The sequence below is a fragment of the Pongo pygmaeus genome, chromosome 14 (genome assembly GCF_028885625.2).
Source record: "Pongo pygmaeus isolate AG05252 chromosome 14, NHGRI_mPonPyg2-v2.0_pri, whole genome shotgun sequence".
Classification (NCBI taxonomy): Eukaryota; Metazoa; Chordata; class Mammalia; order Primates; family Hominidae; genus Pongo; species Pongo pygmaeus.
In genome coordinates, this window is record NC_072387.2 from 86,458,254 (window position 1) to 86,485,806 (window position 27,553).

The following is a 27,553-nucleotide window of genomic DNA, read 5'->3' on the forward strand; positions in this document are numbered from 1 at the left end:
CCCAAAAGGCGGAGGTTGCAGTGAGCTGAGATAACGCCAGTGCACTCCAGCTGGGGTGACAGAGTGAGACCCTGTCTCAAAAAAAAAAAAAAAAAAAAAAAAAAAAAAACCCAAAAAACTCAAAAAACCAAAAAACAAAAACAAATAAGCTTATTGATAAAATAGGGAGATTTTAGGCCTAAACAGTCTAGCCATAATACTAAGAAAAATGGCTTTTCCTAGGCTTGAAAATATAACAGAAAAACAATTTCTTTCCAGAAAGATTCACTGACATCTACCACTGTGATTCTGCTTTCTGTCTCCTACCTTGGATGTTACATGCAGTGTTTGAAGGATGGTCCTTGTGTGTGTAGGATGGTCCTTGTGTGTGTAGGATGCTTGAGCTAAAAATGCCTGCCAAAGCCACCCCTTCCTGTGCTTTGTCATAATTTATTGCTAAGATGTTTAAGTTCTCTGGTTTTGAGATGCTAGAGATCCTGACTAAAAGTGGCTTCCTCATAAATGAAGATAAGTTAAAGTCATTGTGAGTATACATTACACGGCTTTGTTGCTTTTATCCCTTTCATAACTTGAGATGACTTTTTTAGCCAAGCCATCTCAATAGTTTATTTCTTTTCCTCTACAATTTACAAGCTGAGCTGACCAGTTTGCCAGCAAAGTTTGACACAAGATGGTATTCTTCACGGCTGTTAAGTGTCCATAAAGTCTCTTATCTGTGTGGCATTCTCAAGGTTAGTTTCATTCCTGTGGCCTGTGAGTTTAAGTCAAATATACTGACAGTGTCCTCACTGCATTCTCCCCTCCAGTTTTCTTGGGGATAAACCTAGGAACAGCTTTAGTCTCTCTACCTACTTTGTGTTTTCTGGAAACATTTTCAGTCAATCCTAAGCCTGAACACTCATACTTACTGTTCTTTGATCATATTCTAGATTTTCCTACTTAGGTATTTCTCATGCCTTTCTCCACATCTCTGCTCCTTGAAATGCTACTTATTCTTCAAAAGGCAGCTTAAATGGCCTCTTAGCTACACTCCCAACAACAAAACAATAATGATTTATCCTAAATCCTGAAGAATTTGGCTTGGATATTTTTATGAAACTTATTAGAACATTCTGTAAAATAGTTACCTGTGCTCAGATCTGATCTTTATTTTTTAAGTTCCTTCAAGGCAAAGATTGTTTTAAATTTCTCATAAATGCTTAACACAAATGTCATTAAATTTGTCAGTAATTTCTATATTGATAAATTAAGTTCTATATTTCCCACCATTGGAATTTAGAACAAAATGTGATTAAAACTTTTGCTAGTCTTGGCCAGGCACGGTGGCTCACGCCTGTAATACCGGAACTTTGGGAGGCCAGAGGCAAGCGGATCACTTGAGGTCAGGAGTTCAAGACCAGGCTGGTGAAACCCCATCCCTACTAAAAATACAAAAATTGGCTGGGTGAGGTGGCACACGCCTGTAGTCCCAGCTCCTTGGGAGGCTGAGGCAGGAGAATCGCTTGATCCTGGGAGGCGGAGGTTGCAGTGAGCCGAGATGGTGCCACTGCACTAGAGCGTGGGCAGCAGAGTGAGACTGTCTCAAAAACAACAACAAAAGTTTGCTAATCTGATGTATGATGAGTCAACAATCAATAATTTGGCAATTTCATGACTCGAGTGTCAAAAAGATGTATCTAAATACACCGTTGTCTATAGAAAATGAATAAAAAATTAGTGATTTTATTACTTTATATAAAGTTCAAAAAGGGGCTGGGTGCAATGGTTCACGCCTGTAATCCTAGCACTTTGGGAGGCCGAAGCAGGGGGGATTGCTTGAGTCTAGGAGTTCAAGACCAGCCTTGGCAACATGGCAAAACCCCATCTCTACTAAAATTACAAAATTAGCTGGGCATGGTGCTGGTGCATGCCTGTAGTCCAGCTACTCAGGGGGCTGAGGCTGGAGGATCGCTTGAGCCCAGGTGGAGGCTGCAGTGAGCTGAGATCACGCTACTGTACTCCAGCCTGGGTGACAGTGTAAGACCCTGTCTCATAAATAAATAAATATATAAATAAAAGTTAAAAATGCTGCTAGTTAAAATAGAAGTTGATTAATTTCCTAAATGTTTTCTTCTGTCTTTGGTATGAATACATTTACCTATGAATATATATATTTTTATATATATATTATATAAATATATATATATATTTATGATCTTCTGCTTAGGGTTTAAGATTCCAACATTGCACTTCATTACTATTCTTATTTTCCCTAACAGTTATGAAAATTATGAATGTGTTGTGTTAGTAAATTTCTTTCTGAGGAAAACTGGACTTTTAGACCTTGAAGGTGTTTAAATTTTGTTTCTTAAACAATACCTCCCACAGTGGTAGACTTTATCACTGTATAAAAATGTACAGTGGTTTTATTGACATGTACATTCCAATATGTTTACAGCTGCAAGATAATGAGGCACACTCAGTATTGCACTTCATTAAAATTTCAGGCTCAAACTTAACCTAGAAGTTTAAATGAAATTGCATTTGTAATTTAGTAATTCTTATACAGGACAAACATTGATATCTTTATATACAGTGTGATACTTATTACATTTATATGCTGTCCTAACACAATTTTTTTTTTTTAAATAACAGTCTAGGAAATAAACCAGAATATTCCTCTTTTTATCCCCACCCGTGGTGCAATTGTACAGGATTACAAAAAGGCAGTATACAATAAACAATGATTATTTTTCTTTTTTGCTTGAAAGCCAGCATCGTTCTTAGTCCATGGGCATGGCGATTCTTTTATATCAATTACCTATAAATGTCCAATGCTTCACAGGCCAATGACGGTAATGGCCACATGCAAACACCTCACAAGTTTGATGTCATTTGTTCAAAAGAAGATAAACCAAAATAATGGGGAAACTTTTCATAGCAAGAATTATGTACATGGTATTTGGCATCCTTCTTGCACTGTGAATGGTTCATTTTCATGGATGTAAAAATGGTCCCGTCCTTATCCTGAGCAGAATTTAAACTTCACCGCATCCTCTTGGGGGATGAAGGCAACTTTTCTCTCTGTAGACAAAGGATCTGAGTGTTCTAAAAAGTGTGGGCATTTCTGCACACTCCACATCCCAGAGCAAACTCTTCTCCAGTGGGTGGATGAACAACATGGAGTGGACATTCCGTTCCTTCTAACTGCTTGCCTTTGGGACCTGTATAAATTTGAAGGAGGCAAAGGAAAATAATGTTTTAAGAATACACACATATAAACCTCACAGAAATATAAATCACTGATAGGTTATTCAAAGAAATAACATGACTATGGTTATACAAATATAACATTTAGAAATTTTTCTTCTGATCACAAAAGTAAAAAATGTTCACTATAAAAAATTCAACAGAGATATGTATAATGGAAGAAGTGATGGGGTCTCTTACTCACTATATCCTGCCTAGAGAGGATCACTTTGAGCTACAGATCTTTTTCTATTAATAAATGCATCAGATATATCATTTTAAAACAGAGTAATGAACAAAAAAGGTCACAAAACCCCTCAATTTAGTCTGGCAGAACATTATTTTTCTGAATAGAAAACAGGGAGATTTTTGTGTAGAATGTTTTTCTATAAGTAAAAACAAATTTAAGTTTAAAGAAGCCATGTTTTCCCTTTTATTTTTACTGATGAAAAAGCACACACTGGTAAAATGGGAAGGCCAATGATTCCTGTAATTTTTAAAAGTACCTGAAGGATATTAGCAGGAAAATGAAAGTTGATCAGGTTAAAAACATGAACAATATTATGAAATACAATGTGGAAAAAACACTTTGGGGAAGATATGAATTTGTTGATAACAATCAAAGTAGGCCTATAAAATGTACCAAAAACAGTATTTTAAAAAAGAAAATTATTATATTAATGTGCTTCACATCATGGGTTTCATATCATTTAGAAAAGATTTTTAGTTCTTTTAGAAACGAGGAGGCTTACTTTGTCAGGAAAACACACTAGGCTTATACTTGAAAGCAGAGTCCCTATTTAATAGTAGATGAAGGAAAAGGAACTGTGCATTAGTTTTCTACAGCTAGTTTTCAAAATAATAAATGTAAATTCTGATTGTGCTTGAGAGAAAAATATCATGAGATTGGATGGAATGAGCTTACACTGATCAATGAGGAATGACATCTCATTTACTTTACCTTTTCTAGGTTTAAAAACATTTCTGACATAAGAGAAGGAAACCATGATGGATGAAAGGCTAGCATTTGTAAAGCTCTTAACCTGCACAGTATAATACCCAATAAGTGTTGGCTATTACTACTATTACTGAACAATCACAAACTGAGGCCTGATCTAGAGGAATAAAAAGTAAGTTCCGTATAAGAGTAAAACCAAGACATGAGAGTGTCAAACTGAAGACAGCTAATTTCAGAGAAGTCAACTTCAGGTTAGAGCTAACAGGCATGAGAGTGGCAATGAGTGCCACCTCAGACAAATGCAGGCACAGACCCCAGGATGGGTCAGCATGGGAGGATGCCAGAGGTTTGCTAGAAAGTTAATTATTCCTGTTAGAAAGTAGTTCAGTAGCTCCTGCTCCAAATCACACTGCAGTTTGGTGCCCACCCCACCAGTGGGTGGGGGAGAGTGGGCAGGATGGGGACACTCAATGGCAGATCTAGTTCAGATACACAACATATCAATGGTGGTGACACAAACTGCAGCTCTTGGGTTTTTTCAAGGAAAAAATGAGTCATTTACTCAACAAATATTTACCGCATGCCTAATGTATGAAGGGCATTGTTAGGTACTTGGGATTAAAGATGAAAAGTGCATGGCTCCCATCTTCAAGGTGTTCATAATCCAACATGATGGTGAGAAATAAAAATAGTGAAAACACACCTGCAAACATCTGAGTGCTTACTACTGAGGCACTGTTCTAGTATATCAACTACTTAACCGTTTAACAGTCATAGGAGGCAGAAACGATTATCCTCATTTTGTAGATATGAAACTGAAGTAAAATTAATTTTTCTGATTCTTAGATACCTCATCTTTAAAATAGACACAGCAATACCTAACTCATGGGGTGCTGTGAATATTAAGTATCCTGGCACGAGAAGGTAGTCAATAAATATTTTAGAAAGAAATGGATAGAGGGATTATGCTATGGTCTGGATGTTTTTGTGCCCCTCCAAATTTATATACTGATGTGTTAATGAAAGGAGTTAGTTTGCCTCAGGTAGATAGCAAGGGAAGGGTCCCCAGAGAGCCCCAGGTCCACAAGTCAGTGCCTCATCCCCATATAACATAAAAAGCAGCTGGGGGAAAAAAGTCAAGCTGCAGGCACCGATGAGGGAACTAGCACAGGGCACTGTGCCTAAAGACATGCCCACGGCTGCACAGATAGAAAAACCTTCAATCAGATAAAGGACAAGACCTGGGATAGAAATGCCTTTGTCCTTTGTATAGTCGGGGGCTCTCTCCTTTTGTTGGCATAGGCACAGTGGGCTCCAGTGGGTTCCAGTGGGTTCCTGGGCCAGGGTCCCGGGCCAAGCTGAGTCACGCTGCAGGCCAAGACAGCCCGCAGACTAAGCACATTCCTTTCCCTTTCCAGTCCATAAAAATCCTGGGCCCCAGCCTCATAGGGAGCATCCTGTTTGGGCCACCCTCTCTGCTGGCAGAGAGCTTTCTTCTTTTGCTTATTAAACTTTCGCTCTAACCTCACCTTTATATCTGTGCTCCTTAATCTTCTTGGAGGTAGGACAAAGAACTCCGGGCATTATCTCAGACAATGAGAGACTGTTATATCTTGGTGCACTGCTGAGACTACAACATTAACACCAATGTTATGGTGTTAGGAGGTGGAGCTGTGGGAGGTGATGAGGTCATGGGGTGGAACCCATGAATGGGATTAGTGCTCTTCCTATCAATGAGACCCAGGAGAGGCCCCCTGCCCTTCCACAACAGCAAGAAAGCGCCACCTATGAGGTTGAGAGTGGGTCCTCACCAGACACCTCGACTGCTAATTCTTAGATCTTAGACTTGCTGGTCTCCAGAAGTCTGAGAATAAATTTCCACTGTTTACAAGCTACCCAGTTTACAGTATTTTGTTATAGCAGCTTGAATGGATGAAGACTGATTATCTAAAAATATTAGAATTAACAGGGTTGAGAGTGGTTAGAGAATTGCTTCTTCTGTCCTTCTAAGTAAACTGTATATGGCCATCTTCCCTACTCACATCCCTGTGGGATCTCCTTTATTCTACTCCAGTTCTCTAAATGAATGGATGAGTTAGAGGGATGTGTGAGGCTGGGAGAGTATACCTCAATCTCAGTGTATGTTCTTAGGCCAGTTCATTAACCTCCCTAGCCCTCAATTTTCCATTTGATAACATAGGGATAATACCATCTACTTGTAGATTGTAAAAATTGAGCAAATATGTGTGAAGATGCCCAGGACCGAGGTCATTCCTTCTTTCTGCCAACTCTGGCTCCTCCCCTGCCTCCCTCCTGTGATTCCTTTGTGTTGGCTGCCCTGATGCCGTGAGGAAACCTGACCCTCCTCTCTCAGCTACTACCCACCACTGAGTTCTCTGAAAGTGTTTCATTGTTAACTTCCTTATTTTTAGCATTCTTGTTTCTGTTTTTTAACATAGAGGAAACTTTTAGTAAAATCTAGATTTCCCCTGAAGACACTGCTTGCCTTAAATCTTTCTCAACTGGAGGCTGGTTATCTCCCAAGCTCCTCCAGGTCATATGGCTACAATGTGTGACTGGTTTTTCTCTTGGTTCCTATTTCTTTCCAGACCACAACCTACAATGTTCATTCAATAATTGCCCTTCCTCCAAGCTCAAGTCATCTAGAGTCATCTAGAATACTGCCCTTTCCACACTCCCTTCACTTGCTAACCTCCAGCACATTACCCCCTCCCTCCAAGCATGGCTCACATCTCTATTCTGTCCATTATCCTCCATAACCTGGCTTCACATCATTCTGACCTTGCTTCTTTCAAAGCCTGCTACTTCTATTAAAAAAATAGTATTTGAGGAGAAACAGTAAAACAATTTTTATTTGACAATGAGCAAATGGTAAAAAGCAGTCATACTTGAAAAAACCCTATTTATCTTTATTTTGAAATGGATAGTATATGTTTCACATAGTTTAAAATCAAAATGTTAAAAATGATAACACAATTGGAAGCCACTTTCCCTAGTCTCTACCCTCATCTTTTTCTTGCTTTTCCCAATAGTTAATCAATAGTATTAGTTTCTTGAGTATCTTTCCAGGAGTTTCTTTATGTAAATATAAACAAATATGACTAGACAGTCTCATTTTCCATCTTACAAAAGGCAGCATACTACATACTCTGTTCTGCAATTTGCTTTTTTTTTTTTTTTTTTGAAACAGCTCTGTCACCCAGGCTGGAGTGCAGTGGCACAATCTTGGCTCACTGCAACCTCTGCCTCTCAGGCTCAAGCGATTCTCTGGCCTCAGCCTCGTGAGTAGCTCGGATTACAGGCGCCCGCCACCATGCCTGGCTAATTTTTGTATTTTTAGTAGAGATGGGGTTTCACCATGTTGGCCAGGCTGGTCTCGTACTCCTGACCTCAAGTGATCCACCTGCCTCGGTCTCCCATAGTGCTGGGATTACAGGTGTCAGCCACGCCACTCGGCCTAATTTACTTTTTTCATCTGATGTTATCTCCTAAAGATCTTTCCAAATCAGCACACAGAAACACCATCCTCACTCTTTTTTTTTTTTTAACTGATGCATAATATTAGCCACTACCCTACTGGATACTAGCATTGTTTATACATTTTCATTATCATAGCAAAGTTGTAGTTAATAACCTTGTTTATTTGCCCTTTTTTATTGTCCTCACATTTGTAGCTATATCCCTGAAGAAGGAGTGCTGAAGGGTTGATACACTGGTAATTTTGAGAGGCACTATCCAGCTGTTTTCCAGAGAGGTCTATCACTTGCACTCTGATAAGCAGCAGATGGCAGTGTGTGTTTTCCAGCTTTGACAACATGGTATATTGTGTTGTATGTACTCGTGCATGTATTTTCACTAATTTCAGATACATCTTGTGTAAAATTCTCTCCTATGGTTGCACGGACCTCTCCTTCCACTTCTCTAACTTCTGTGAAGCCTGGTATTCCACCTCACTGTTACCACCAGCCTCCTGTCCTCTTCCAGTATTTTCAGCTTCTTTTTGGTTTCATACTTCTTTCCCCTCAGCCTGCTTTCCATAGACAATAATTTCTCCTGTATTCTGAGTGGTTTCTTTAATTCCCTTGACTTTCTGATGCTCACTACACTGCTGATTCCCAGCCATTCTAGATTAAATCACTTGTTCATTTTATGGCAATGGTTCCAGGCTTCCTTAAAAAAAAAAAATCACAGAATCCTTTTAAATGGTTCTGTAATATTGAACTTCATATGACTTTTTAGTGCTGAACAGCCATCTTTTCACCAATCCTTAGTAGACTTCATTCTCACTCCCCAAGAGATTTGCTCCATCACAGCTAACTTCTCACTCACGATGATGAGCTTGCTTCCTAATTCACCCAGAAAGTCATAAGCTTACAAGGATCAAGGAATTCCTCCTGCTTCTTTAGGCTAGTTTGAATTGAGTTTCTGTCACTTGAAACACAGCTTTCATATAATGTTTACATAAAACTATGGTATATAGATAATAATTGTGATTTTAAAATATTAAAAGCATACCTGCAGGACAGTGTGGTAGTTCTTCCTTAGGAATGCTAGTCATTCTTTGAAAATCATCATGACAAGCATTACAAAAATGTGTTGTTCCAAAACAGAAAAAAACAGCCACTGAACAGCAGTAGCGACATTTATATTCCAAAAAGTCTGTGCCATGTTTGGGACACATCTATAGCAAAAGAGAAGAGAAAGACACAAGATCATAGTGAGACTATTTCAATCTCACTTAAGATAGGCATATACATAGACAGCTCCTTAATTCATATTTTGAGGGCCTAGATAACTCTAAAAATTGATTGAAAAACTGATGATACACATGTTTGAAAACTAACAAATAAATATGTGGCTCTGCCCAAAAGGTCTGGACAAAGATCCAAGTTCTAATCCCATTTCCATCATAATCTATCTGATTTAATAAGCAAGCTACTTAATTTCTTTATGAATGTTTTATGGCCTGTCAAACTGAAAATTAATGAAATTAACATCTCTCATAATCTCACAGATGTACTGTGAACATTTCACTGAAGAGGGGAAAACCTAAAAGTTTCACTGCAGGTTTAAGAAACTAATAAAATAAGAAAATTTATTACATTGTTTAACTATGGTGATCATTTCATGGAAGACAAAATTATAAAATAAAAATATCACCCAAAGGAAATAATATATATGAAATAATGTGAAAAATTATACAACATGAACAAATATCAGAAAATACTGAGGAGAAAAGCCTGATTTACATTCCCACCATATTATTGTTTAAAAAATAATACTATTTAACATTTCTAAACTGTTGTTTCTAATAAAATGTTCTGCCTACCTGAGCCCTGGAAACATCAGAACAGGCACCACAAATGAGCTCTCTAGGATCATAATCATCTCCCTGTCCAGCCTCAGCATCGCAGCGAGCTTCACCACCAAAATATGCCTGTGGAGAAAACACATCTAGATTACAGCAGGAAAAAAGAAAACTCTGGCATAGGAGATACAGTATGGGCATAGTGAAAGTAAGATCAAGGGGTTTTAGAAAATACTACTATCTACTAGACCATCCCTTGAAATGCCACGTGCATGCCCATATTGCTTGCTGACTGTATGTAGGGTGGATCAGGGTAAGAAATAAAGCTATTTCTTCTTTCTTCCCCTCCTACCTTTCTTCCCTCCTTCCCTTCCTTCCCTTCTCTTCTCCTCTTCCTCCTCTCTCTCTCTCTGTTTCTTTGAGACAGGCTCTCACTCTGTTGCCCAGGCTGGAGCATAGTGGCACAATCATGGCTCCTGACAGCCTCAACCTCTTGGGCTCAGGCAATCTGCCCAACTCAGCCTCCTGAGTGGCTAGGATCACAGGTGCACACCACCCCACCACGCCCGGCTAATTGTGTAATTATTTGTAGAGACAGGGTCTCCCTATGCTGCCCAGGCTGGTCTCAAACTCCTGGGCTCAGGTGATCCTCCTGACTTGGCCTCCGAAAGTGCTGGGATTATTGGCATGAACCACATGCCTGGCCTAAAACTATTTTGACTCTCAAATGGATTCAAGCTTAAAGTAGGGAGTTATATTGTCCTGTCAAAACAAAAAAGTATAATATTCCAAATAAATATCAACAGAATATTAAGTAGTAAAAGCTGTGCTTTTTTCAGGGTAAAGTTTGAGAAATTTTTCTCATTTTGAAATATTAAAATACATATCCCCTTCTACTGTTTTAATAAATATGCTTAGCAGTTCCCAATTTATAATACTGTAGAACAAAATATGCATAAAGTAATTAGTATAGAATTATAATTCCAAGGCTAATGGGAAAGAAAAAAGTAATTTTTTTTTCTTTTTTTTATTATTATTATTATTATACTTTAGGTTTTATCTTCTGATCACACATTTTTTAAGAAGAAAAGGCCAGCTGGGCATGGTGGCTCACACCTGTAATCCCAGCACTTTGGGAGGGTGAGGCAGACAGATTCCTTGAGCTCAGGAGTTCAAGACCAGCCTGGGCAACATGGCAAAACCCATCTCTATCAAAAATACAAACAAACACAAAAATTAGCCAGGCGTGGTGGTGTGGACCTGTGGTCCCAGCTACTCAGGAGGCTGAGGTAGGAGGCTTGTTTGAGCCCAGGAGGTGGAGGCTGCAGTGAGCTGAGATCATGCCACTGCACTCCAGCCTGGGTGATACGGTGAGACCCCGTCTCAAAAAAAAAAAAAGGCAAATTTGATAATCCTGTTCAGAATTCTGCTCATAGTTATAAAGTTATGCAATAGGCAGGAACTCAACAGTTTCCAGTACAGACACTTGAATAAATAGAATTTGAATAAATAAAATTATTATGAATAAATAAAATTATCATGATGGGTGATTTATCTGTATTTGCCCTGGGCAGAGGTTAAGTGAGGCCAAGGAACTGGGACAATTTGCATGCACTGATTGTCTCATAGTCAAAAAGCTATGTCCGGATTGGGAATAAACAAACTGAGTCAATATAAATCTATTATCTATACTAGAAAAACAGGTCCAAAGACAGGATCCATTGATGCAGAGGTTATAAACAGTCGGTCATTCACCAGCTAAACCTAACCCTGGAAGTATTTCGGTTTGTCTTGGGGACTGCTTACTCCAGCTGTTTCACTTTTCTATATCCTCTGCTTGGCTTCCTAAACATTTGACTGCTACCCTGTAATAGCACAATATTCATTTATAATGTTTAGTACATGAAACACACAGAAATACTATTTTATTGTTTGTAACAATACAAGCTTCATAAATGTGCACTATTGGGTGTGCATGTATTTATCTGCCTTTCTGGCTATCATCTCTCTACTTAGACATCCATTCATCCTCTGTATTTTCTTTTTGCTACATTGGGGGACTATGCACGTTTCTCATGTTGTCATTCTTTCACTCATTTATTCATTCTCCACTTAATTTTGTATCTAGTAAGTGCAAAGTACCAGAGACGGAAAAATGAAAAAACACAGTCTTTGTCCTCATGGAACTTATCAAGTAGGGCAGAGAGATAAGTGATCCAGTAGTCATAATGCAGAATAGGGAGTACTATGCTAGATGCCTGCAAGATACCAAAATCATGTGGTGGTGGTGTTGATGGAAATGAGATGGGGGCATGTTACAGAGGAGGTGAAACCTGAGCTGAAGCCTGAGGTATGACAAGACAGATTAGGCTCTGCATGACAGCATGTGTGTATGGGGTTGGGGGTGGCAGGTCAGAGTAAAATATGCAGGGGGAGGTAGAGAAGAGCATCCTTTGAACAGCAATGGCTTGTGCAATGGCATGGGGGTGTCAGTGGGTGAGCAGACAGGGCTGAGTTTGGGAAATGCAAGTTATTTGGTATGTGGCAGCAAATGGAGAGCAAATGGTAGCATCTTGGGAGATGAGACTGGAGAGTGAGACTGGGTTACCGTATTATAAGTAGAAGAGTGATCCAATTAGATTTTAGATCTAGAAGTATTAATTAGCAGCAGTGTAAGGGAGGCAACAGAGGAATTAGAGGTTCTACACCCGAGCTCAGGAAGAAGGCTACTGTAATTACCAAGGAAAATGATTAGGTTTGCTGGAGATGTAATGGAAAGAAAAAAGGACTCAAGAGAGATCTGGAGACAGAATTGATAGGATTTTGTCAATAAAGATCAGAGATTGGTAAAGTCATTTTTTTTTTTTTTTTTTTTGAGACAGGGTCTCACTATGTCACCCAGGCTGGACTGCAGTGGCACGAACACAGCTCATTGCAGCCTCAACCCCCTAGACTCAAGCGATTCCCCTGCCTCAGTCCCCCAAGTAGCTGGGACTACAGGCAGATGCCAACCTACCTGTCTAATTTTTGTACTTCTTGTAGAGATGGGGTTTTGCCATCTTGCCCTGGGTGGTCTCAAACTCCGGAGCTCAAGAAATCTGCCCACCTTGGCCTCCCAAAGTGCTGGGATTACAGGTGTGAGCCACTGTGCCCGGCCAAGATAGATGAATATAATACCTGACATGTGAATTCTGAAGTATGTGTGAGAGATCCAAATGTCTGGTACACAGTTGGTTATTTGTAACTAAATCTCAAAAATTTTGGGAGGTCATAAACGTATACATGGTACGTGAAGGTATAGATGTAAAAGAGGTCACCCAAGGTAAGGAAGTATTTATTAAGTAGGCAAAAGTGGAGCTCTAGGAAAACAAATATGTAAGGGGTAGGTTAAAAAAAAAAAAAAAAAAAAAGAAGTAGTTAAAAAAAAAAAAAAAAAAAACCCAGAAAGGAAGGAGGACAGAAAAAGAGTGTGTTGTCCTGGAAGCCAAGGAATTAAGAGTTTTAAGGAAGGCATGGTTAGCAGAGTCAAGTGACAGAAGTTTATTCGAGAAGGAATTGCCCTGGGCCAACAGGTTATTACTGATGGGAAGCAGCTTGTATACAGAAATACTGCATGTTTTGAAAAGTTTGTTCAGGTTAAACAAAGAATCCCCAAACAAGTTAAGTAAACAAGTTTTACTGGAAACATTGGGAAACATTGTACCAAGCTATCTTATTTTTAACTTCAGGCTTAAGATGGAATAATTAGATATCACTGTACAATTTGAATTCTTAATCATATAGGTAAGCTCTAGTTTTTAAAACTTCTCAGTATAATTTATAGCATACCTTTCTGCATTTGTAGCAGACATAATATGCATATCTATTCATTGCATAGCCAGCTGGGTCATTATAAAACCTCACACCAGGAGTTGTGATAGCTTCACTCTTATGCAGACCTTCATATTCCAATCTCATTAAGGCTTTTCTTCTGACATCCTCATAGAGTTCTTTTATTGGATCAAGTAGGTCTTTTAGTACTATGTGATTAATTTTGTTCTGCAATAAAAAATGAACACTTTTTAGCAGAATCATTTATTAATCAACTCAACAAACACTTAGTATGCACCTAAGTGCCACGCATTGTGCTAGAAGATAACCAGACAGCACACATATTCTAAATAAAATGTCATTTGAAAAACATTCTGTAAAATCTTTAGAAGCCCATATTTTTCCAAGAGCAGGGAAAATGGGGCAAACGGGACACAGAGCCTGAAAATTCCATTTTATTAGCTTTATATTTCCTGAGTCTGAAATATATCTCCTGTTGCCCTAGCTATTGTGGAAATAAAGTTACCTTGTTGCCACAAATAAGACACGCTCTGTGTTTGTTTGTGTGTGTGTGTGTGTGTGTGTGTGTGTGATGCTTCCTTGAGAGAAGGCAGACGCCAGGTGACAGAAGTGAACAGGTAGTATTTGCTGTAAAACCTTCATGTATCTATTAATATTTGTAGCACCATATGATAGGGGAGAGCAAAATACTACAATCTTTTTGATTATTCCTCAGTCTAGCTAGACAATGATTGTGCTAAGTCTTTCCATATTCTACCCTTTATATTAGTTTGCAAATATGAAGATAAGAAAATAGGGAGAGCTTAACAGAACAAAAAGGAGCGATGAATTAATAGGGAAAGTACTGCCACATTCTTCAAAAACAGCTTTTCGTTAATCATTATTAGCTTGCCAAAACAGCTTCCTACTTGCTGACTACCTTTGGTAGAAATGTGTCAAAATGCCAAGAACTTTCTCCTTGTTTTAACTAAGCTCTAAAAGAATCTGTTCTAGTGGTACTGAGGGTTCTAATTTCACTGTTTAATGGCAGGTTTCAGTTTCTACAAACACCAGAGGATCATTCTTCTTTTTGGTAGTCGTTGTCATGTTATGTCAACTGAGCTCTCTGGTGGTCTGAGAGTAGAGATGCATGCCCTTTAATGCATCACGATGTTTAAATGAACTTTCTCATGTAATATGTTTAACAGAATGTAATCAGTTTTAAATGGACAATTACTGTTTTGAGATGCATTATAACAGAGAGATTATATTCTCAGGTTCCACATGAATGAGAAGGGAAAAAACTGCTAGGGGCTGGTGGGTAAAACATAAACTGGAGAGGAAACCAAGAGATAGTGACATATGTTTATTTTGAAAGGTGAAAAGAAAGAACAAAAGAAAAAGAAAGTACATGATTTCAGATTCTTTCCATACCTTGCAAATGGGACAAGATATAAATCCAAATGTTATCCTTGGGCCAAGCCATCGATTTTCTAATACTCGCCGACAGCACTGTAAGTGGAATATGTGACTACAATCCAGCTTAAATAAACAAAAGAAAAGGACATAAGCAAATATAATAATGACAGTTGAGTGTTTACATCAGTTTAACAGGGAGATTATTTAATGCAAGGCACTACTTAAAGCAGCTAAGAGAAAAATCAAGAAATTTACTATAATGAAAATTCATTGGGATACTGAAATTGGGACATTATTATTTACTAAATTTCATTATAGTAAATTGGGATACTATTAACTAGGCCTTCGGCTTCTCCTGCTTTTTAATATTCATGTATTAATGCCACCTACATAAAGTAAACCAGGTTAGGAAAAAAAGTAAAATTATTCAATTTTGTATCTCACAGAAAGAAGAAGAAATTACTGATTTATGATTTTCTTTTGGAGACTATTATTATCTTGGAATCATGAGAACTGAAAATACAAGCAATGGGCAAAAGTTAAAAAAACCTATTTAGTGCACAGTAACTTATGTATGTATAGAAGTATGTATCATTATGTATAGATCAATTATATAATGTTGTAAAAATACCATTCTGGATTTTGGAAATTAAGAAGAACCTTAGCTACTGGGGGATAATCTAATTATTTTCCCCTGGCTTCTGAACATTTTATACATTCTGTTGATTACAGAGGCTCACACAAATCACAAATTAAAGCTGAGCATACAACATAGAAAGCACAGCATAAAGAGGCAGAATTTGCTCCTCATTAGCCTGGTACATGTATAGATTAAAAGAACACTTCTGCCTAGTGATATAAAAAAAGATGTCAATCAACTGCTTTTTTCTGAGACAGAGTCTCGCTCTATCGCCCAGGCTGGAGTGCAGTGGCGCAATCTTGGCTCACTGCAAGCTCCGTCTCCTGGATTCACGCCATTCTCCTGACTCAGCCTCCTGAGTAGCTGGGACTACAGGCACCCGCCACCGCGCCCGGCTAATTTTTTTGTATTTTTGTAGTAGAGACGGGGTTTCACTGTGTTAGCCAGGATGGTCTCGATCTCCTGACCTCGTGATCCACCTGCCTCAGCCTCCCAAACTGCTGGGATTACAGGCGTAAGCCACTGCGCCTGGCCTCAATCAACTGTTTATTTGACAAATATATTCCCCATCTTAATGTCTGGATACATTCAATACTTTAAAAGCTGAGGCAACCTGTATGGCTGGTGCTGCCGAGAGCGCTTCGGTGAAACATATCATGCACATGTCATCGGCGTCTTGCTTCAGGCTTGTGGCACTTTTGTCACAGCCGTGTAGACAGGGCAGACAGTGCTCTTCGTTTTTAACACCCCCGCATGGATGGCCACAAGGATGCGTCTTACTACAGGCTATCTTAGCATATTCCTGTTAAAGATGAATTACAATGTTACACAAGTATGTAAAAAAGCACACATTCTGGTAATTTTCCTTATTATATAAATTTCCAAAGATTATTTTCCCACAGGAAGTATCTATGCAGACCAAATAACAACAAAGTAAAGTTATTTCTAATATTTGTTTGAATATAAATTAGGCTTCTTAACAAAGTTCTTTTTTTTTTTTTTTGATGCGATTCTTAAAAAATGCCACTCTCTATAAAGGGAATGCTGATAAGTGAATTATAATTTCATATTTGTCATCATGCACAGCTATAAAGCAAAAAGTTCCTGGCTGGGAGTCGTGGCTTACACCTGTAATCCCAGCACTTTGGGAGGCCGAGGTAGGCAGATCACAAGGTCAGGAGTTCGAGACCAGCCCGACCAGTATGGTGAAATTCCATCTCTACTAAAAATACAAAAATTAACCAGGCATGGTGGTGCGCACCTATAATCCCAGCTACTCAGGAAGCTGAGGCAGGAGAATCGCTTGAACCCGGGAGGTGGAGGTTGCAGTGAGCCACGATCGCGCCACTGTACTCCAGCCTGGGCGACAGAGCCAGACTCTGTCTCAAAAAAATAAAAAATAAAAAAAGTTCCCCAATGTATAATTTCCTAGTCACCACTCCCCGCATCACCAAAATGTGGATTTTTTTTTTAAAAGGTACCTCTCACTCTCTGAGCATATCCACATTCTTATTAAATGAATTGAGAAACCAAAAACATTTGGACAACATAGAATATGTTTATATATGTTCAGGACTGAAGAACTCTTAGATGTTGAAAATGTATTTTAAGGAAATAAGTGAATAATGTGTGTAAGAGATAAAGGAAATACAGTTCATAAATTTTTAACTGTTTCTAATACAAAAGCAGATATTAAATACATATGATCATGGTAACTGAGAAACACAAAAAGAGTGTGGTTTGGGCTTGAGAGCCTTATGTGACCCATTCTCCAACTTTGGTAAGGCATTTGATGCTTCACATAGGTAATACACTCATTTAGGAAGCTGGAGTGACGCTGAACTAAAACTCTTATCTGTATGAAGTAAAGGTGTCACAGGGAACATGGACAATGGGATGGCCTGTGTCACTATATACCCACCTGGCAATCTGCATCAGAACAAACACTGCCAACAGCAGATAACTCTGTTCCACTCCTGGAACCACAGAAGCGACATGCTTCTGAGCTACTCGTGGTGGGTTTGCCTAGGTTCAAACAGAAAAATAAAAATCCTTCTTGTGGATATGTTTTCTAGATATTTTAACAGAACTAAATTTTAAAAAGCAAACTAGGTTTGTATCAGTTGCTATCCTTGGGAAATCAGCCTGACAGTTTTAGAACGGAAGGTTTCTAAGTTGTCCTAATTATAAAGTAAATAATGACACACAAAAAAAGAACTTAAAGACCTATCTGAAGCCAAATACATTCTCGACTAATATTTTTTTTCAGCGAAAGAAACAGACTAGACTTCTAGTCGAGTTACCAGACTAAGCAGATGTGACAAGCCCCTGACTCCAAATGTACAATACCATAAAAAATACGATAACCAAAAATTAAATAAAAATACACAGAAGTTAGGGAAATCTTTAACTATCTTTATATAACAAAATCATAAGGCATAGTATAAAGCCTATCATCAGGGTATGAAACTTGAAAAACAGAATTCCTACCTCAGGAATGCTGCAATTTGAAAAGGAATTTAAATATGTTTGAAATACTTAAAGAAGAAACAGAATCAATAAAACAAGAACAGAGCAATAAGAAAAAGAACGTGAAGATTTGAAAATTACAGACCAAGCTGATTTTTAAACACAGATATAAAAATCTAACTATAATTAATATCAATATATTGAATTCAGCAATATTTACAGAAAAATCTATTTAAAAAGGACGGTTTACAAGGATGGTTTGACATTAGAACATTTATTAATGTAATATACAGCACTGACAGATTATAGGAGGAAGAAATCAACTATGAGAAAAGAAGGTCATGCTCTTGCAGCATGAAAAGTCATCCTAGAATTAAATTGATTCCGATTTACATCTAACTCCAACACTGGAAGTTTGTGTCAGTCAAATGGCAGACTGCAGATGTGCTGAAAACTGAGAATTTGTAAGATTCAACATAACTTTGAACTAGGAATATACAAAATTTACTTTAGAAAAACAGCAAAATGAAAACTATGTTTTAGAGATAAAAATACATTTAACATACATAAGTTACTTTTTGTTTTATGCCTATTCATTTTTGTTAATTATTTTATTGCTATCAATGGAAACAGTACCATTCACAAAAACTTCAGAAGCATTAAGTCTACAAAAACCTCTAAATATCATAAAATCATACAACCTTATAATAAATAGAGATCTTAGTGATCATCTAGTGCAGCAATTTTTATTGTGGGGCAACAACTAGCAGAACTAGAAGAGAATTATCAATAGAAATGTATTTTATCTATGGAGCCCCATTAGTTGTGACCCTCTTACTTCATAAATGAAGTCAATGAGTTCCAGAGAGGTTAAGTGACTTGCTGGACACCACACAGCTAGTTAGTGGCAAATCAGGTTTCTTGACTTTTGGTCTAATGCTCTCTTCACCATACAACACTCTATATATTTAGTAAATATATAGATCAATGATGCCATAATTAAACAGCAGAATATCACTCAAAATTATTCACAGTTTAATCAGTTGGCATGGTTTAATCTTTTTTGTGGGTTTTAAAGGCATGGCTCAATCTTTAAACCTTTTACCTGTGTGTTCTCGGAATTCCACCATTGCCTTCATTGTTTTAGAATCTGCCAGTGCCATCAACCAGAACAATTTGGTTCTACCACAACCTTCATGAAGGTCAACCTTTATAGCTTCTTCTTCTTCTTTGAAGACCTATTATTTCATTAAAGAACAGGGAAAAATATGCTTATTTATCACTCTGAAAGGAAGAGTATAAAATTTAATTATTCAATAATAATAATGGCTTTCATTTAAGCACCCTAAGAAGTTTTGAATATTTCCAATCTTCTCTTTAATCCTCACAGCAGTCCCTTTTTTATAAATGGAGAAATTAAGTGTTTCTAAGGATAAAACAACTTGCTATTTATAGATGGTAAGCGAGACAGCTGTGAACTCAACCAAGGTCTTTGATTCCAAAGTCCACTTTTTCCCCCTACTACACCAAGCCTCTTTCACACATTTATTTCAAAATTCACTGAACATATTTTATGCTCCAGAGACAAAAATCTTCACCTGTCTTTGATGAGTTTTGGTTCTTCGATGAAGGTGAAGGAATCTGTCACAGTCTGTACATAAATTTCCACAGACATTGCATAAAATGATTGCTGCAGTTTCACCATCATCATGGTTATCACACATAGGCTAAAATTAGACATTTCCACATGTTACATTAGATTAACAAGAAAGTCTGAGACTCTCACACAAATTGAATGTAATTTATTTACAAAAATAAACTGTTATTCTGAAGTCTATTAAGAATTTAGAATCTGACTATTAAACAGAATTATTGCAAATGTACTTAACTATAAAAATCTCTCAAAACTCCAAATCCAATCATTAATGTGCTTTGCAGGTTCAATGATTAATACAATGAACAGGTATACTTTGTTACTTAGAGACTTAAGAAATGTCTGCCCCATTATATATCTAAACATTCTGTATGCCAAAGGAAGAAACTGTTTATTTTTGAAACTTGAACGTTAATAAGAAAATGGTGAAAGGGCCTATATAAAGTTTTCCTTTCTAGTGAACTTAAAGATATCCATCAAACCTACTTAAGTATATATGTGAACAGGTGGTGTGTCATGTTGCCTGTGTTATTGCTTTATTTCCTTCCTACCATAAGACTGATTACATTTTAGTAAAGTATCTAGTCACTGAATCAGACTCTGACTAAAAATAAATTTTGATATGATGCAAACATGACTCAGAGAAGAAGAAAGCTCTTTAATACACTTAAATAAAAGCCCCTAAAGTTTCCATATACTATGAAGAAAGGACTCTCTGAAATAGACTTGTGAGATGAACTTGGCCGACACAATCTTTCAAGAGATCCACTAACTGTTTATGTTGATGTGTTTTTTGTTTGTTTGTTTTTAACCTAAGCTAAAGCTTACTGTAAAGGACAGCAAGATAAATTCTTACAAAACTCTGATCTTACCATTTGTTTTTGTTGTCCATCCTTTCCCATCCATCTCCCCGAGGAGAGACGATCTACGTGGTCCTGATCAAGAACACATAGGGATGCGAGAGCAAGCCAGAGCTGTTGAAAGGGAAGGCTGTTACACCACTGAATTTTTAGGAAAGACTTACGAAATGCTGACTGTGACACATCACAACAGCTCAATAAATGCTGGCTGATTTTGAAAATACATAGATACTCAGTGGCACTCACGTCTTCCTGATGTGGTAGCAGGCATACACGATCACTGCCCTATGTGCCATGTACACAGGAGGCACTCAGATATCTACTGAACAAGTGACTGTTTCTCTGATGAACCACCCTGTCTTCTATCTGACAAATAAAATTATCCTTTATTGGTCTACTATATAAACAACATATGAATAAATGAATTGGCATATTTAATATTTACTGTACTAATGTCTTCTGAATATTTTTCCATTTAGTATCATTAAATGCCAAAGAAGGTGGTACAGCAACTGCTAAATTGTGTACAGTCCCATGAGTAGTCAGGTACACATTAAATCCTTCTAGATAATAAAAGTTCCTCAGAAGTCTTTGTTGCCCCTTGTTACCCCAGAAAGCCTAATACTATACTCGGTACACTTTGTCAGAAATACATACATGTCTAAAAGCTTTAGAAAACCGTTCTCCAAAATAGGGCCGGGCACAGTGGCACATGCCTGTAATCCCAGTACTTTGGGAGGCCAAGGTGGGTGGATCACCTGAGGTCAGGGGGTCACGACCAGCCTGACTAACATGGTGAAACTCAGTCTCTACTAAATACAAAAAAATTAGCCAGGTGTGGTGGTGCATGCCTGTAATCCGAGCTACTTGGGAGGCTGAGACAGGAGAATCGCTTGTACCTGCAGGCGGAAGCTGCAGTGAGCCAAGATCGTACCATTGCACTCCAGCCTGGGCATCAAGAGTGAAACTCTGTCTCAAAAAAAAAAAAAATACAACTGTTCTCAGAAATAGTTAAAAATTTCTGAGGCTTAAAGGGTAAGCTTCAGTTTTATATCAAATGATATATCCCCTTCATTAATGAAGAATAGAAAATGACTTAACTAGCTCAACTCTAAGAAGTGCATGTGAGTGTTATTGGATACAGAAAGCAAGAGATGTTAAAATAGGGACAGAAAAATAGGAAAAGAAATAATGCATGCAAGGAGGAAGGGGAATGCAGACTGAAAGAAAGCAATACATGAGTGGTGGGAAAGGATTACTGTCAAAAATACCTATTTCAGGTGTCACAGTCAATAATAGCAAGATAGCATAAATGGACTTTTTCTGCCCTAGAGATACACAGTTTATCTTCTTTTTCAGATTTCTGAGGATTAACCTAAGCAATTTTTACCAGCATTCACTTCTTCCTAATGTTGTCAAACTGCCCTGCTTCAAGGAAATCTCAAATTTCTTGTGGAAGTATATGGGACATGAAATCTAGTAGGTTAAAACTTACTATAAATGTGTCATCTGAAGAATGCAATCTCATTTCCTCAAAGATTTCCACCCTGACCCTGCCCTGGATAAGCACTTCTTGCTTTTTAGAAGTAAGACCTATAAATCCTGTAAGTAAGTTACAGGGCTCTACATTAGGAACAACCAGGCATAGGCAGGGGTCTCGTCTCCAAAGGACCTTCGGTCTATCACGGCATAATGCTGGCACTAAACTTACTGTGGTAAACTACAGTAAATAGATCATTAGAAAGACAACACACAAACAATGTACAATGTAATCAGCCTTTTCTAACCATGTATCCTCGGCTTCCTAAACAATAACAAAAACAAGTGACACAGAAGACATAACAGTGAGAAGTAATGACTAGTTCATAATATAAAAGCCCTTTATACTTTTTCAATAAATACAGTATTTGGTTAAAAAATAATTACGTTGACTTAGTGATTAAAATTTGTTTAAATCGATTACTAAAAAAGAACACGCAATGATACAGACCAAATTTAAAACAAAACAAAACAAAGCAAAACCTACTCTAGTTGTTGCAATACATCTCACTGGAGACCTAAATTCTTCTTCCATCTTGGTCAAGGCAATGATGGTTTCTGCAATAGCATTTTTTGTCACTCGGGACCAAGCTTCTGACAGATGACCCTATTGAGCAGAACAGAATATTTTAATAAGTGACCAGAAATGTATTATCATAGTAAATTCTTTTTTCTTAAATAACATCTCCTATCAAAGGAAATATTTGTTTTTAGTGAGACCATGGAATTTTAGATCATGGGCACAGACTTTTGAACTAAAATTTCTTTAGTTCAATTTCCTATGGAAAATTCAACTTCTAATCATCATTTTGATATTTAAAAATAAATAAATAAAAAAATAAGTTCTCAATACTCTTTTCCTGGAAATCAAAGGCAATTACTCTCACATCTGATAAAAACATAACAGAAATACTAAGGTTATCTATGTTTGAGAAGTTTGTCACTTAGCATAAAATTTACACAGTGAAGCTAACTGCTTTAGATGAGTATTACAGGAACCTAAAATATAAACAGGTTCAAACTGCAACTACCTTTATTTGCTACCTTGATTTGTAATGAACATTCAACTATCATATAATTTAGGTGTTCCTAAATATTACTCCTAAATATTTTAATTCAATGAACACCCTGAGAAAGTCTGTTTGCCACAGAGGTTGAGAAAATATCCACGCTGTTGGGAAAAGTGATAGAACTTCATCTTTCCCCCAGAAAATCCTCCCACTTCTCATATCCACGTGATTTAAGGGGCAGTTCAATTCCTCCTCCTTCTCCAAGCTGCCTTCTATTCCTTCTGACTCTACATTCCACACTATCTTGTCCTTCTCAGGCTGCCCTCCTAGAAATACAATACAATGTGTGGAAAACGACAAGGAGCAACTAATCAGAGCCAGGCATTCTGTAAAGTAACTCCCTGTCCTCCACACTCCCAGATCTCCTTTGGAAGCCACCATCTTAAGACAGAGGGTATAGGACATTAATAAAGAAGAATAAAGGGTTTAAAAACCATGAGGACTGAGGAGAATGAGAAACTTCCACTTTCGAGAGCTCTCTTCCTCTTTTTTTCCTTTAGGTTTTTTGAATCAAGTTCTTTCTTAGGGTCTGAAAGAGCATATTTTATTTTATTAGATTTTAAAGTCACGTAACAATTCCCACACAAATTAACTGCAAAATTTGAAATGAACATGGTTTACATAAATGACAAATTATCACTCACTGAAAAGACAAACAGCATGATAGTTAACATACTAAAAATAGTCTTTAAGTTACACTAATCTACATCTCCTACCAGTTCAGCAGAGTAAGCTGCTTTGTGTCAGCTTCCTGCCGCACTTCACTGCCAAAACAGTCAGAAGAATGGGAACTTACTGCTGCCATATCCTTGATAAGTTTAATGATGATCTCTGAGATCTGGGTAGGGGTTGAGCCCTTCATCCACCAATGACTTTCGCCTCGTCGGAGATAACTACAAGAAAAATTAGCACTTAAAAAGCCAATAAATTATCAGTAGTAGTAACAAATGAAAAAGATGAAAATGTTATTTCAGAATGCAGCATTTTAGATTTTTAAGTGACTGAATCAATTAAAACATTTAAAAAGAAAATTCATCAAACCATTACCCCAAACCCCAAGACAGCAGTTAAGGTGATTTGAGTTCCCCTTCAAGTATTTCTTTGTTTGCACATTATTTCTGTGTGCATCTTTTAGAAGTACAGTCCAGGGACCACACACGACTTATTTCTAGGGCACATGCGGATAATGTGGAGCTTGTGCCAGAATATAAACTCACTGTATCACTAAGCACACTACTATTAGTTCAGCTGACTTTTTTCCTAGCAAGACTACGATGTTATCTGCATATTGTCATGGATTGGCTCTACAAGTAGCACTGTTCAGATGTCTCGTCTCTAATTCTCTACTGTTACACACAATTACAGAATATTCTTACATATATACCTTGGTGCACATGCATGAAAGTTTTAGAAGTAGAATTGGTAGGTCAAAAGATATGCATATTTAAAATATAGTTAGATATTATTAAACAGATATCCAAAAAGGCTGCAGCAATTTATATGAGATAAAAATGCCTACTTCCTCATAATGTTGCCAAAGCATCAAAGATATTTTGCAATTATTTTAATCTACATTTCTCTGATTGGTAGTGAGGTGTTTTCATTTGTTTACTGGCATTTATAAGTTTTTTTCTGTGAACTGACTACTGGCATTTATAAGTTTTTTTCTGTGAACTGACTACTGGCATTTATAAGTTTTTTTCTGTGAACTGACTGTTCTTGTCATTTATTATTCTTATCAATTGTTTGCCTTTTTAAAATTGATTTGTAGTCATTCTTCTATATTATGCTAATAAGTCATTGTCTATTATATAGGTTTAAGTATTTTTCTAAGTTATTTGCCTATATTTTAAAACATTTAAATATTATCACCTATCAAGTAATTTTCATTTTTATATAGTCAAATCTATAAATATCTTCCTATATGACTTTGGGTTCTGTGTTTTGTTTAAGAAGGTCTTATCAAATTGAAGATTACAAAAATATTCTTCCATAATTTGTCCCTGTACAGTTTTAAAAAGAAATGTACATAATGCTTTAATTGACCTGAACTTTACTTTATTCCCCCATGTTTATTTCTTTTTATTGTGGCAAAAAAACATATTAACTAAAACTGAAGTTTAATTTTGTATATGATGAGAGGTAGGTTATCTAGAATTTTTTTTAACGTGGATATCCAAATATTCTGACATCACATATTCAGCCTACTTTCTATTCCCTACTAATTGTGAATGACACTTTTATTATATACATGACATTCTTTTTAGATATTAGCCAGTTGTTTATGGATTTTATTTGGTGAGTAACCTAACAAGGTAAAATTTGAAATTATATCTTAAATTTCTGAACAGTAGCTCACTCTATTCTGTTTTGGTACTAAAATAGAGGCAATAACTAACCTGGAATTGAAAATCATCGGAAGAGTAACTGTTGTAACTCCTTTGCCCACAGTGGTACCAGCTGTTCCAGTGATGGTGGTTCCTTTGGCTTTTAGCTGTACAGTGAGTGCTTTGGCAATGCATCCTAGAAACATGTCCAAGATACCCAGCTTATTCCAGTCTCCTTTCTCTGTTGAGTGAATGATATCACTGATATCTGCTGGGGGGAGGGATTTCACTCCTATGATGCTGGCCAGACGACTAGGGGTTACTTCAGGCAAAACTCTTCTTAGTAAAGAGGTTACCTGGTAAGAAAAATAAAATGAGAGAATTCCATGTAAAGACTAATGTTTTAACGTTTTCTTTTCTTTTTTTTTAAGACAGGGTCTTGCTTTGTTGCCCAGGTTGGAGTGCGGTGGAGCAACCACAGCTCACTGCAGCCTTGAACTCCTAGGCTCAAGGGATCCTCCCAGCTTTGCCTCCCAAAGTGCTGGGATTATAGGCATAAGTCACTGTACCCTGTCCCAGGCTTCATTTTTTAATGTACCTAACTACCATTCTGTAACTTCAAAATCTTTAAGAAAAGAAATATGATTTAAACACTATTTTACATTTTGTGAAGGAAGAAAATATGATATACATACTATTCAAATGGTAATAGTAGTGGTAATTACTAACCCAAGGCAGCACGAAAAAAAATACCTTTTCTTTCTGGTCAGGGCTAAATGACACCATATATTTCATGGTAATATGGTAATCAGTAGCCAGAATACTCTTTTATCACAATACATTAATAAAATGGAACATATTTTACTATTCTATACTCTCACTATAAACAGTAAAAAAAAAAAAAAAAAAAAAAGAGCAAAATACAGGCCCCAAACAAAATATAACAAAATACAAAATAAAAATCTATACTTAGGGTCCTTAGATAATTCTCTTTGCATTGCAACTTTTAACAATGTTTCAAGTAACAAAAGCAATGGAAAGGCTGTAGTGTGATCAGTCACCTGTCTCTGGACTCTAGGAGAGGCTGTGTGAAGCAGTGAGAAGAGATCCTGAAGCAGAGTTAGCTGTTGAGCCAGATACTGCCGGCCAACGTTAGAGCCACTCAGTGCTAAAACCATAGAGAGCAGCTCAAAGCAGTAGGCATCAGAGGAGGCATCTTCATCATTTGGCTGAGAATTGGCATTTTCTTTGCTTGATATAGCATGTTCCCATTCTTCACGGACTCTGGTAGCTTCCATGCGAATAGCTTGGACAATATGAGCACACACCTATTTAAAGTTAACACAGAACATGTAAAAATATAGGGAAAGTTTGATTTACTACTCCTAGCAAAACAAGCAAACAAAGGAATAAGACAAGAATGTAAACTGATACTCAATTTAATACTATTCTCCCAGTTAATTCTCCATCATATGTCATTCTCTCAACTCATCTGAGAAACAAGTAAAGCTAGGGGAGCCACAATAAAAATGGAAATATTTAAATCAACTACTATGTGCAAACTGATTATATACAAGTTATTAATGCCTATGCTTACAGTTTAGCACATCAAAAACCCATCACCATATTTTATCACTGAAGGCACTTCTTCTTATGGTTTACCATTATGTTCATAAGGTGCTTTATAGCTGATAAGATTCACAATACTGAAATTATACATGACATTTTACAATTGAAAGCATCTAAGATTCAGTGAAACACTGCTAGAAAGATAACGCAAAAATAAATTCATGTTGTAGTTCATTGAAAAGAATAGTAGTGTAGAAAGTTAGAATAGGGCCGGGTGCCGTGGCTCACGCCTGTAATTCCAGCAATTTGGGAGGCCGAGGCGGGCAGATCATGAGGTCAGGAGATCGAGACCATCCTGGCTAACACGGTGAAACCCCGTCTCTACTAAAAATACAAAAAAATTACACCTGTAATCCCAGCATTTTGGGAGGTCAAGGCGGGTGGATCATGAGGTCAGGAGATCGAGACCATCCTGGCTAACACGGTGAAACCCCGTCTCTACTAAAAATACAAAAATATTACGCCTGTAATCCCAGCAGTTTGGGAGGCCGAGGCAGGTGGATCACGAGGTCAGGAGATCGAGACCATCCTGGCTAACACGGTGAAACCCCGTCTGTACTAACAAAAAAAAAAAAAAAAAAAAATAGCGAGCCGTAGTGGCAGACATCTGTAGTCCCAGCT

General features: G+C 37.3%; 1 protein-coding gene across 28 annotated transcripts in view; it reads right to left on the bottom strand.

Annotated features, from left to right (window-relative positions):
- Window positions 1-2,370: 2,370 nt before the first annotated feature.
- The window catches only part of MYCBP2 (MYC binding protein 2), a 275,983-nt gene continuing 250,800 nt past the window's right edge, over window positions 2,371-27,553 (bottom strand). For all 28 annotated transcript variants that reach the window (XM_063650979.1, XM_063650974.1, XM_054446938.2 and 25 more), the window contains 14 exons: window positions 26,365-26,631; window positions 25,376-25,659; window positions 23,773-23,869; window positions 22,394-22,513; window positions 20,380-20,481; window positions 19,452-19,580; window positions 18,959-19,091; window positions 17,306-17,409; window positions 15,998-16,186; window positions 14,760-14,867; window positions 13,344-13,553; window positions 9,537-9,644; window positions 8,723-8,888; window positions 2,371-3,203 (listed from right to left, as the gene is read on the bottom strand). In XM_063650979.1, the coding sequence (XP_063507049.1) occupies window positions 3,088-3,203; window positions 8,723-8,888; window positions 9,537-9,644; window positions 13,344-13,553; window positions 14,760-14,867; window positions 15,998-16,186; window positions 17,306-17,409; window positions 18,959-19,091; window positions 19,452-19,580; window positions 20,380-20,481; window positions 22,394-22,513; window positions 23,773-23,869; window positions 25,376-25,659; window positions 26,365-26,631 (2,133 nt within the window). In that variant the 3' untranslated portion in view covers window positions 2,371-3,087. The remainder of the gene's footprint in view (window positions 3,204-8,722; window positions 8,889-9,536; window positions 9,645-13,343; window positions 13,554-14,759; window positions 14,868-15,997; window positions 16,187-17,305; window positions 17,410-18,958; window positions 19,092-19,451; window positions 19,581-20,379; window positions 20,482-22,393; window positions 22,514-23,772; window positions 23,870-25,375; window positions 25,660-26,364; window positions 26,632-27,553) is intronic.